The 13,633-nt window shown below is 37.1% G+C and overlaps 1 gene segment (V, D, J or C); it reads left to right on the forward strand.

Annotated features, from left to right (window-relative positions):
• The first annotated feature begins 12,206 nt into the window (after positions 1 to 12,206).
• On the forward strand, positions 12,207 to 12,708 carry LOC114635605. The segment is given in 2 exon segments: positions 12,207 to 12,302; positions 12,386 to 12,708. Coding segments are annotated over 2 exon segments (369 nt in total).
• Positions 12,709 to 13,633: the final 925 nt, after the last annotated feature.

A 13,633-nucleotide genomic window follows, 5' to 3' on the forward strand; every position in this document is an offset into this window, starting at 1 on the left:
AGAGAGAGAGAGAGAGAGAGAGAGAGAGAGAGAGAGAGAGAGAGAGAAATAGAGACACTGAAAGAGAGAGATTTCAAAAATATCAGAATTTTGAGGAAAGAATCATACTGGATGCAACCACAATGATTAACACAGCTTAATGGAGCTCAGCAGCTTGACATCCAAATACTCTGAAATCTACTAAGGTGTCAGACACACTGTCACAGCCTGCCTCTAAGGCATGTCATAATATATGAAGGAGCAACAAAGTGCCATGGAGCTGAGAAGACAGGGAAATGTAGCCTGTAGACTTGATCAAAATTGTTGTTAAGAATTGAAGAAGGGAACAAGAGGATGAAAAATTAAGTGTTTCATAAGGAAAATTCGTAGTGACCTTGCATGTAAGATTCAGAGAGAAAGAATATTAAATTAGCAAATTGTTCTATTTATTTCTGTGTTGGGGTGATATTTTTGCACTGTGTAAAGATTGCCTTTGTATTATTCATATACTAATTTTGTGCAGCAGAAATTTGAGAACATATCAAATTCTGGTATTGTTTTTCATGTCTCTAATCATATTTGTTAACACTCCTTCTCTCAGCCCTTGACTGGTTTAACAAAAATCTGATTGTCTGTTCCAAAGGAGGAGAGAATAGATAGGATTTCTGGGGGAAGAAAGGAACTCTGGACAAGTGTCAGGAGCATAATTGGATAGCCAAATTCAGAGAAAGAAGCAGGCCAGGCTAGAGCAGGGGTAACTATCATGCCTTTTGACAGAACATAGATTCATATACAGGGATAAATTTAAGTTATTAGAGCTAGTTTGGATCAAGAATAAGATATGGCTTAAATATACAATCAAAAATATGAGTCTTGGTATTTTTATTCAGAGTTAGGGTATGCATAGTAAAACTGTATTCTTATATCAATGTTGATGTTAATGTGGGCATATGTTGGGTAATAACTTTGGGGCAGAAGTGATTGATCACACACTCAATCAATGTCTAATTCCTATGGTACAACCAACATTGCTGTCAAAGTTCTCTTTTGTTTTGTTTCCATTTTTAGGGCAGGATTTCTCTGTATAACCTTGGTTGTCCTGGAACTTTCTCTGAGGGTGAAATTAACCTCAAACTTGGAGATCCATGGGTCTCTACCTCCTGAATCCTAGAATTAAAGATATTTGTAACCACCAATATGGTATGTTGAAATACCAGCAAAACAGATCCCCTCCAGAGTTGCCTAAGTCTAAACCAGCAACTAAAAGAACACATGGAGGGACCCCTTGCTCCAGCTTCATATATAGTAGACGATAGCCTTATCTGCCACCAATGGGAGGGTAGGTACTTGGTCCTGTGAAGGCTTGATGTTCCGATGTAGGGGCATGTTGAGATGGTGAGGCAAGAGTGAGTGGGTGAGTGGAGGATCACCCTTATAGAAACAGGGGGAAGGTGGATGGGATGGGGGCTTGTGGAGGGAAAACCAGGAAAGTGGGAAATATACAATCAAGCAATATTTAGTTAATTGATTTGGACACAGTATTTGTTATCTACTGCTGCCTAACAAATTAAACATAAAATTGTAGCTTAAAAAATAAAATAAGAAAGAAATACTCTCCACAAATAGTTTTAATCATCCCAGGTGCTTTCATGAGATTTGGGGCAGGGGGAGATGCAGTGATGTGCATTGATCACTGGTTTCAATTCATCGTCTCCCTCATTCCTAATATCCTGCCCTGTAATCACATTACACTAAACACAAAGATACAAGATCATCCTTTACAGTCTTTGGGATAATGTGTGTGACAATGATCCTCAATGTTTAATAACTCCAGATGGTGATTCAGGAGATTGCCCTTGATGAATGAGCTGCCCAATTTGTCAGTAAGTGAATTGTGATACAAGTTACTGAGAGAATATTCAAGAGATTATCTGAAAGATCTCTAAAGTTGATATTCATATCTTATATGTCTGACAATTTAGGACACCATGATGTATCAATCTTTGAGGGAGTCTGAGTGTGAAGATGTGAGCCAGTTTCCAGACATAATTCTATCTGCAAAGGGACCTGGAATAACGAAATGGTGACCAGTCATTTAAATAGTGTTCAGAAACATCAAATATAGACAGGTCCAAAAGGAAATGCTAGGAGTTTGTGATCAATAAAAATAGCGTCTAACGAGAGGAGAAGGGAATAATAATACATAATGAAAAGGGGGGTGAGTAAGAGAACACTAGAAATCAGTATGTGCATGTATTCAAGGGATGCTCCTGTACAGCAAGTATTATGATCCACACATTAGGTTAACTTAGGAGAATAGGCTAATATTATCACTTTACATTCTAAGGAGGCCAGATATTTGCTAATGGATTACATTGTAAGAGGTGGATGTCTATATGAATCCACATTATTTAAGAAGGCATCCAGTCCTGTGGATTGAACTCTATGAGAATCATCAGCATTCCATATTTTTGAGTATGAAGAAACAGCATTATAAATATTACCCATCATATCAGTGGTTCCAAAATGCCAACATAAACAATCTAACCTTCTGGATTGTGGGGATAACTTTTCCTCTACTATTAGAAGTCACTGATGCCCAGAGGATACTGTCCTGTAAACTGACAATTCTTAGGATATCACATGGTTTGTAACCATTTATGGAAGTGAGGACATTCATTCAACTGGTCCTCTTCCTACTATTCTTCTATATTAGGGATATACACTTTTCAACTCAAAGTTAGAGCACAATATACATAAATGTTCTTAATTTATATAGTAATTATTTTTGGTGAGCAACTATTCTTCAGATTTTTAAATACATATGAGCACATATTCCTAAACAGTGCTATTGGTTTCCCTCATCCTGGGACAATATTCCAAATGTGTCTCTCATTATCAGAAATAACGATTCCTATAAACCATAACTAACACGTTCCCTGCACAGGAATAAGGGGACCCTGGATTGGAAATTTACACAAAGAGAGATAAGCACAGATATTTCTACCCATTAGGATTTTGGTCAATGAGCTTTTTTTTCTCTCCCTTCATTCCATTAAATGCATGTCATGCAGGTTGGGAAAGGTGTTGTTTTGTAGATTACATTTGCTTAATTTCCACTGCCTTCTCAATGTAAATTTTTGAACTGTTAACTTTGATGTGAATACACAGTGGTCTTCCTTTTTCTGATGATTTCTGTATGTGGTGTCTCAGGAATTCAAAAATGGATACATGGGGTGCTGCATCTGAATTCCAGACTCAGTGTTGTCCTGTCTTCAGCTGCTCTTACCCAGGTACAGCCTGATGAAGTCAACAAGGGCCCTGATCTCTCCTGTTTACACATCATTACAAGTGGGAACTGCTAGAGATGGATCCACCTGCCATTAAAAAAAAGCGGTGACTTTGAGAGCACCATTGATGATTATGTAGAAACAACTTAAACTCAGATGCTAAGACATTAGTCATCTTCTCCAGATAAACAAGAGCCATTTCTTCCTGCAACTGAGCGCTGTGAGCATTGGCGTTGTTGAAATATGTTACTGTTCAAGGCAGACTGGACAACTTCTGTGTAAGTCATGAGAAAGCTACCTGTAGGAAACTTAAGGAAGCAGGAGGCACTATGTGGCTAAGAATCCCAAGTAGACATGAGGTGCATGTGGAGGTGACTCTGTGTTCACCATGGTTTAATTTTTTTAAGTCTCTTAACTGATGTGTACCTGTTGTAATTTTTATTTAACAATTACATGATCAATCACAGTAAAAATTCTTTGTTAAACTCTTGAAAGATTTATAGTTTCTTTTTTTTCTTTACATTTTTTATGTTTTTGAAAAAAAATATACAATGTATTTGGATCACTGTGCACAACCCCAAACTTTTGCCAGATCCTTTTCCACTCATTCAATAACACAGCATTTCACTATTTCTGTAGAAAGGAAAAAGTAGAAAAAAATTAAAGAGTGAATAAAATCACTTAAATAAACAAGAAGCACATACAAATGCACACAAAAACACAAAAGACAACCAATAAACGTGCATTTTTCTATAGCGTCAGCCTAAACTTCTAATACCCTAATGACCCAATTCTAGTCTCTCAGCTCCTACAATGAAATACACTAAACAAAGTACTAAAATCATAGAACACATATAAATGATGACGTGAAATACTTGTCTTCTGGACATGTGTGACGTATTCCGTATTTTTTTTCAGTTCCACAAAGACACTTAATGGATTATAAAATTCATATCTTACCACTGAGTAGCTTTACTTTTTTAACATGTACCTCTTTGTCATTTTTATTTATGTGGTGTTGGAAATATAGAAGGATTTCTTCTTTTATTTGATGAGAAAACAGCATTAACAATGATTTGTGAATAAACTTGGAGTCTTATGTAGTGACCGACTGTTTTCTGTTTAGATTTGTGATCTATTGCATAGGAATGACATCTTCCCAAGTAAACATGGTCAAAAGCCCGTGGCTAGAGATGACAAAGTCCCTAGTGATTCCTAGTTGTATTGCTGAGGTTCAAGGTGACAAACTGACTTCTAAGTACTGATGTTCATACATAGATTAGTGCTGCTCTCAGTCTTGATCAAGAAGCTGCTGTGTACAGTGTGTATAATGATTGATGCAGCCATTTATGACAGGTCAAAGTAGTGAGAATGATTACACAGTCCTAAGCCACAAATGTGTTAATAATATCAACTTTCCAATATATTAACTGTGTTAATTAAGATATGCAGGCATCATGTAAGTTTCTCTTTAGTAGTACATAGATATTGCATTGTTATACTCAGTTGTGTATAACAATGCATAATACTGTATAAACAAAAGTGTCTAGCATAACAAAGAAAATTGGACACTCAAGAAATGAAAGAGTAGAAACTATGGGAGAAATATGCACAGTATAAAATATTAATTTAAATGAAAACTCTAACCATAGGTAAAATTTTTATTTGTATTTGCTTATGAGTTTGCTTATTCTTTGAAATTCTCATTCATGTGTGAAATGTATTAGGATCATATGTACTCCACTATATCCTCCTGGCTTCCAATGGCAACTTCCAAAAAGTCTCTCCCAAATTCCTGACCACTTTTATTTCATTACCTAACAAGGGAGGAAGTCCACTCAGTGCTATGTATATATACATATGTGTGCCATTCACTAGTATATAAGGAATGCCTTGAATCATTCCAAAGAAAAGGTGAGTATAATTTCCTTATCAGTTATCAAATACCAATAGATCCAATTGGTACTCATCATTAGTAGTCCCTTACCATTGTGTCATAATATTTTAAAAACATGGTTATACTTTATTTAGTGGTGAAAGCAGAGCACACATACAACAAGGTGGGTGTGTTAACCTGAGAGTAAAATTGATTAAATTCAACTCTCACATTCTATCATGCTGATCCAAGCAATCAAGATTACATGCCTAAACTTACAAGTAAAAACATTTTCTACTTAGGTGTTTCACATATTTCCATGCTTTAATTTTGGCTGGCTTGATTTATTCATGATTGTGGTGGCAATTGTAACTGTTGAGTTCATGTGTGCAATGACCATGTTCAGTTCTGAGACACCATGGAATAATTTTCATTGCAGATCTCTAAGATTCAGACCTTTTATCTGTCTGGTTCTTTTAAAAATCTATAAACTTTGTCATTAACTATCCATAGTGTTAAGACAGGCCTATTTCAGCAGTTCAAATTTCAGCTTCCACAAGTCCAGCCATTTCCTGAGATGCTTCAATATTTTAGTTATTTATATAAACAGTCTCACTCCTGTGTTCAATTATTGTGTAGGTTTTTTCACTGTGTCTATTAAACAATGTAGGGTGAGTGATTCACTCTCTGAACACAGGTGCTCTGCCTCAGATGTTTCTAATGATGACAGTTATCTCCCATCATTACCTCTTTGCAATGAGAGTGCTCCATTCAACTGCTGCTTTGGAGAATCCTGGCTTTGAGATTGATATCATAGTAATATTGGCACAACTTAAAATTGCCAATGAATTAATCATCATCTCCATGTAAGCTAAAACCGTTTCTCCCTTCAGCTGAACTCTTTAAACAGTGAAGTTACATGGATGAGTTATTTCTTAAGTCAGACTGTGCAACTTCAGTGTAAGCTATGAAAAACCTACTTGCATGGGAGCTAACGACCAACACAGGGCACAATGAGGCCAAGAATCCTGTATTTTCAGTAGTTAATTTTCTGTAATTAAGCTTTAAGTGCATTTAGCAATTTGGTCTAGGAAACCTCATTTCTTGAAGGCATCCATGCAAGTTTCAGAAAGGGAAGCAACCGAAGTAAAGAAATGAGAATGGAATATTGTTCAGATTGACTTTGTCAATTTGGATCAGAGACAGGGAATCTAAGCACAGGCAGTTTATTGTAGGTATATTAGAACACGATAGGACCAGGAAAAGGTTCTCCAGGCAACATTGATTTCCATAAATATTTCCAATCCAGGTGCACAATGATTAGGGTGTGAAAATATATATAACATATTGTGAAATTCTCATGACCATGAGGGTGGGTTCTACAACTAAAAGGTCTAAAGTCTAATGTGGTCTCTGACCAACAGTATAGAGGTCATCAGCCATAAAGTACATGTGACATCTGCTCTAATGATGAGTAATGGTGTAGGGAGGGAGAAGACTAGGATAATCATTTTGGGGAATTAGAGTGAGGTCTGTCCCTACAGATAGCAGAAATGTCAACAGGCTGTTAAGAACTTCAGCTCTCAGCTTTCTGGAAGTTGTGCAGGTATATGTACAATTAAAATTCCTGGATTTCTTTGTGCTTCTCTGTGAGTTCAAGGCCCTTCTTCCCTCTTCAATTTCTCTGTCATTGCCATCAATAATATTGCTAAATATTTATTTTCAGGAAAAGAAATACTTCTAAGTAAATTAGTTGTCCAGAGCCAGAGGTGTAGGTGCAGAGATGAGTGTTTCCTGACTCTGTCCTGGTTAGTTTTCTCAGTGAACTACATATAAATCCAGGACACCATTTCCTATTTCAGTTAATGCTTGTCATGATGAGCAAAAGATCTGACTGAGGTCACTGCACTTAGTTCTTAAAATATATGTCATCATTGTGGACCTGCTACAGAAACTGAAATGACACAATTTCAAGGCTCTCTCTGTTATCATGGAGACAGTAACTCTCCTTGTAGAATGAATTAAACTGGTATAGTTGAATCTGGTGTAAATCTAACCAAGCAAGTGGAAGACTTGTATGACAAAAATTTAAATCTTTGAAGAAAGTAGTTGAAAAAGATATCAGAAGATGGAAAGACCTTCCATGCTTATGGATTAGTAGAATTCACAGAGTAAAAAAGGCCAACCTACCAAAATTAGTCTAACGATTCAATGTAATCACCGTTAAAATTTCAAACACAGGTCAGTACAGACCTTGAAAGGATCACATTAACTTCAATAAAGAGCAAACAAAACAAAACAAGACAAAACAAGAATAACAAAAAACAAAATCCTAGGACAGCTAAAACAATTTTGTACTTCACATTCCCTGATTTCAAACTGTATTACAGAGCTATTGTAAAACACCTGGCCTGATACTGGCATAAAAACAGGTAGGTTGATCTGTAGAACTGAATGAAAGACCCAGAAGTGCCTCCACATACATATATAAATCTGGTTTTTGATAAAGAAACCAGAAATATATAATGGAAGAAAGACAGCAATGGAAAGAAAGAACAGGGAGGGGAATTGTGGTCAGGATACAATATATCAGAGAGGAAAAAATTCTCAAATAATTAACATAAATATTATAATAAATAAAGAAGGAGATTACTTCTGCTACCATTATTGAATAATATGTTATGAGAAATAAACAGTTGTTTGGAAGGCTATTATACTCTGGTGGATAATACATAGATTAAGCTAGAGGGTCAGCAGAAGTGCTTGCTATACATTGGAGAGTGAAGCCAAGGGCTCATGTATGAAATCAGACCACTGGACTTGAGTGAATATTAGTTATCTGTTTGTAGAAGTAAGGGTCAATGTGAAGCCTGTGTCATAGGAAAGGGGTCATAACCTGGAGTATACAGTTCTAGTGGATTATGTCTTAGAATTAAGGCCCTAACACAAGGTTAGTCCTACCTATGGGTGACGGTACCAATTTTCACAGGGAAGTGGTAGAATACTTTTCCAGGAGGGGACACAGTACAAAGTTATTTACTGAAGCATAATGCTACACATTATTTATATTCCTTTAGCCTATTTTTCAGTTATCGTGTATCATGCAGTATTCATAATTAAATAATCCATAAAATGTTATGTCTTCTGATCCAATTTCTTCAATTTAACCTATGCATCCAACATTCATTAAAGATTCTTAATCTGATGTAGTGGAAGAATAACATGACTGCTCATACAGGAGTGGACATAATTCAGGAATTCTCCCAACAAAACTTCACAACTGAATGCAACAAATCTGTGAGTTGGATGTAAATTATCTGTATTGGAGATCTTCCAGACTGCTATAGACACTATATTCTTGTGTCTCTGAGAAAGAACATGAGTGTCCATGATTCTGGATATGACTGTTTTGGAATAACAACAACCATATGCCTTTTTGTTCCTTTCCATTTCATTGTTCTCAGAAATCTGTTCTGACAATGGCAGGACAACCTTGGTGATGGTAAAGCCATGCCTGTAGGGTCCCAGGAAAATCATGCCAAAGTTCCCAGCACCAAGAGGTCTTGTGTTATCACGACAGACTTAGGACCAGGAATAAGGGACAAAGACAGGGCAGAAAGAATAAGGTAAAAGGTGAAGGGAACAAGAAAGAGGAGAAATTTTTCCCTGAGGGAGACAAAGGAAGAACTTAGTCTGCATAGGGAGGAGAGAGTTGCAATACAAAGGAAAACTGCTGTTTACATGGTAAAATGGGCAACCTATGTGAGGATGATAGGTTTATTTTTAATTGGACATGTTAATTAGGAGATCAAAGGGAGATTGATTGATTGACTGACTGATTGATTGATTGACTGATTGATTTTACATTCCAATTACTACCTTCTCCACTGGCTCTCCATAAACAAGTCCCTCCTTCTAGTCCCTTCCCTTCTTCTATGAGATGGTAGGTGCACCATTGGATATCCCCCAACCTTGACCCACCAAGTCTCTGCAGGTTTAGGGACATCATCTCCCACTGAGGCTAGACAAGGGAGTCCAGTTAAGGGAATGTATTCCAAGACAGGAAGCACCTTTAGGGAAATCCCCCACTCCTGTTATTCAGGGACTCACATGAAGATTAAGCAAACCATCTGATATGCATGTGCTGGGGGCCTTTTTCCAACCCATGTATGCCCTTTGTTTGGTGTCTTAGTCCCTGAGAGCCCTTGCGATTATGGAGTGATTCTCATTGCTGATCTCTAAGAGTAAGAACTTTTATCTGGTAGATCCTTTTCATCTTTTGTAAGCATTTTTTTCTAATTATCCATTCTTGTTAATGAAGGCCTATTTCAGCATTATATTCAAAATGGCTTGAGCCTCTAAGGGTCAGAAAAGTCTTGATCTGCTTCAACATTTTTGTTGTTGATATCAAAAGTTTCACCCTGTGTACAATTATTGTGAAAGTCTTTTCACTCTTTCTATTAAACAATGTAGTGTGAGTGATGTACCCTCTGAGCACAGGTGCTCTGCCACAACTTTCACCTGATGAAGACAGGAAAGAGCCTGTTATCTCCTGCCATTACCTTTTTCAGCAACAGGAACTGGAAGAATTGGATTGAACTACCAACAAGGAGTAATCTGACTTTGAGAGGGTTATTGTAGTAATATTGGCACAGCTTAAAATTACTGAAGCATAAATCATTATCCCCAGGTAAACTAGAGCCATTTAACTCATAAGCTGAATTCTGTGAACACTGGAGTTATGGGGAAAGTTATTTTTTAAGCCTGACTATGCAACTTATTTGTGAGCCATGACAAAACTATCTTCATGGAAGCTCATAACAAGCAGGGATCACAATGAGACCAATAATCCACATAGAGAGATGAACTGTTGTGGAGAGAACTGTCCTCTGTGGTTTCCTTCCTTTCCTTTTCTTTTTTTAAAGTGTATTAACTGATCTGTCCAGCTGTAACTGACATGTGGTGTCTCCATGCTCAAACCCCATAAAGATTCTTTGTTAAACACTTTATAGACTTATGTTTACTTGTTTTTCTTTGTTTTTTAATATTTTGAAAGAAATTATACTTTGTATTCTAATAACTCATTCCCTCATGGTCAACTTCTTGTGGATACTTCCTTCCTATCAACTCACTCAACTACACACTTTGTTTTTCTTTCTGAAAAACCAAGAATAGAAGAAAATTACAAAGAGATTGAAAGCAAACAAAAATTAAACAAAACAATCTAAAAACAACAACAACACACTCAGACACACACACATGCACACACACACACACACACACGAAAACCAGTAAGACAACACTTTAGCCATGATTATATGCAAAACGTGAGGCAAAAAGTACTGAAGAAGGTAATATTAGAAAAAATGTCTGCAAAAGTACCATCGAGTTCATTTTCTTATGGCTACTAACTGCTAAGTAGCTCTTCCATGATTAATTGTACTTAGCATCCTCCTATGAACTCCATTGGAGGAAACTAATTTTTCCTTTGCATGTGAGTGTCAGTTGCAGAAGTCCTTGGTTAGCAGTCATAGTTCATGTCCAATTCCATCTGCCAACGTGGAGATTTTATGTGGGTTGACTTGGTTCAGGTTCCATATCTGCAGACACAGCCTCTGTTAATTCATATGCACATCACTCCAGTAGTGTCTGGAAGACACTTATTCCTTGAAGTCAGTCAACCTCTCTGACTCTTATAATCTTCTCAGTCTTAAAACTTTTCTTACTCTGTTTAACTCTATTTTACTATATCATGATTGTAAAATCCTCATACTCTTCTGTCCCAATTCTAGTATCTCTGCTTCTACAATTCAATATATCTAACAAAATATCCACATCTTGGAACACATATGAGTGAGAAAATGAATCACTTGCTTTATGAACATGGGTGATCTATTCAGTATATTTTTGACTTCTATGCAGATACTTATAGATTACAAAATTCATGTTTTACCACTAATATCCAATTTTCTATGTATTCCACTTTGTCATGTTTTATTTTTGCTTTGTTGGAAACCTGGGATGATTTACTCCTCTATATTGGTATTAATAGAGCATGATTAACATGCTGTGAATAAACATGTGTGTGCAAGCGTCTCTACAATATGGTGTAGAGTCATTGGAATACATGTTTGGGAGGGTAATTGCTGGGACAAAGCATAATTTTATTTATTTTTGGTGAATATTCATAGGAAAGTCTTCATCCCATGTAAGTGTGGTGAAAGCCAATGTTTGGAGGTGATATAGATCATAGTTGTATTGCTAAGCATCGTGTTGTCAAACTGTCTTATAAATATTTATGTTTATACCCAGTATATTGTCTGAGCCTTGATCACAGAGGCTCATATATGCTGTGTCTTAAGACTGATGCAGACGCTCATGAGTGGTTAAATATATAAAACCATGTCTTAATGATAAAATCATTTCTTGACACATCTATGTCTACCACTATCATTTAGTTTTTGATTATCTTCCTGCAATAATCATTGATAGGTAAAGGTTTTTGAAGCACATTTACTTTTAGTCATTTCAGTGAGTTTTGAAGTAGTATATACCCAGTGGGAAACACAAATATCAATTGCATATATGTGAAAAAATCTGTAAAACTAAAAAAAAATTAGCTGTTAGAAATTTCCATTGTCATCATCATCATCATCATCAGCAGCAGCAGCAGCAGCAGCAGCAGAAGCAACAGCAGCAGCAGCAGCAGGAGCAGCAACAACAGCAGCAGCATCACATTCCACTATCTGTAAATCAACATGTCAACATATCCCCGAGTAGAGCATCAGACTCAGTCCAAAAATCTATTGAGAGATTTGTCACTATTATTACATCCATAGCATCAGTCTAATGTTCACAGTAAGTATATGTGATTAATTTCCTCAGAGAGAATTTGAACTTGAACCGGAGCATCCTGCTGCCTGACCCATGTGCCTTTTCAGTCCTTCCCCTCCAGTTCTCCAGATGGACTAGGTTTTTATCTAAGAAATAGCCTGCTCATGAATATGCAAATTACTTCAGTCTATGGCAGTAAATACAGGGATGTCCCCAAACTGAAAACCATCTATGATCTCTGTCCTCTCTCCAGTGCGTGGACACACTGAGTCTAACCATGGGATGGAACTGGAACTTTCTCTTCATCCTGTCAGTAACTGCAGGTAAGGGGCTCATCAGTTCCAAAACTGAAGAGAAGATAGGAACTGAGGTGACAATGACAAATATTTTGCCTTTCTCTCCACAGGTGTCCACTCTGAGGTTCAGCTACAGCAATCAGGAGCTGAGTTGGTGAGTCCTGGGGCTTCAGTGAAGCTGTCCTGCAAGGCTTCTGGCTATGACTTCAACAGCTACTACATAAACTGGGTGAAGCAGAGTCATGGAAAGAGCCTTGAGTGGATTGGGAATATTCATCCTTATGATAATAATTACAATGAGAAGTTCAAGGGCAAGGCCACGTTGACTACAGACTCATCCTCCAGCACAGCCTATTTGGAGCTCAGCGGCATGACATCTGAAGACTCTGCGGTCTATTTCTGTGCAAGACACAGTGTGGCAACCACATCCTGAGCATGTCAAAAAACTTGGAGAAGGAGCATCAAGCTGCCCTGCAACTGAGAAGACTCAAAGAAGATAAGTTTGAAAACTTGCTCAGGTGCAGTCTTTTTGAATGTCCGTTTTAGTGTTTGTTCCTTAGAGACCTATTGTGCTTTGGTCAGCTTTGCAGAAGGACATCTATCAATTATGTGATACTGATTTAGGATACTCCTAAAGTAACACATATCTTGTCCATGTCATCATCAGTAACATCATCCATTGATATATTTCTTCTTTAATAAAACAAAAAAGGCAACATGTGATTATGTATGATAAAAATGTCTCATGATTGTGAATAAGACTAGAACTTTCTTTGAAATAGCTGGGAATAAAGTCTAATATGATTTGACCTGTAAAATTCCACCAAATTCTGAGCAAACAAGAAGCCCTTTCTCAGTCTTAAGGTCTTGCATGACTTCTCTATGTTTTGCTAACTGTGGTGTGTGGTGTGGCAGAATTTCCAGGCTCTTAGAATATAAGAGGATTTTGTATGAGAATGCATAGCTGCATCTCTCCTGTAGGTGCCAAGTTGAACAGTCTTCTGAGGTAGTAGTGAAGATGCTTATAGGAGAGATGTAAATGAAGACTCTGAGACAAAGGTTAGAAATCAGAGAGCTGTCAAGAGAATACCAAAGCAATCCTGAATTTAGTTCTCATAGGCTTTATATATGTCTTAGTTGAGTGTTAACTACTGTAACATGACCAACATTCAATTGGGGCTGGCTTACAGTTTCAGAGTTTCAGACCAGTATCTTCCAGGCAGGCATGGTGCAGTCAGAGCTGAGATTTCTAAATCTTTATCTGAAATGTGCTAGCAAGGAACTGGCTTCCAGGAAGGTAAAAATCTTATAGCCCACACTCAGAATGACACACCTTCTCTAAAAGTGCCACAACCTCA

The sequence above is a fragment of the Grammomys surdaster genome, unplaced genomic scaffold (genome assembly GCF_004785775.1).
Source record: "Grammomys surdaster isolate TR1022 unplaced genomic scaffold, NIH_TR_1.0 113973, whole genome shotgun sequence".
Lineage (NCBI taxonomy): Eukaryota > Metazoa > Chordata > Mammalia > Rodentia > Muridae > Grammomys > Grammomys surdaster.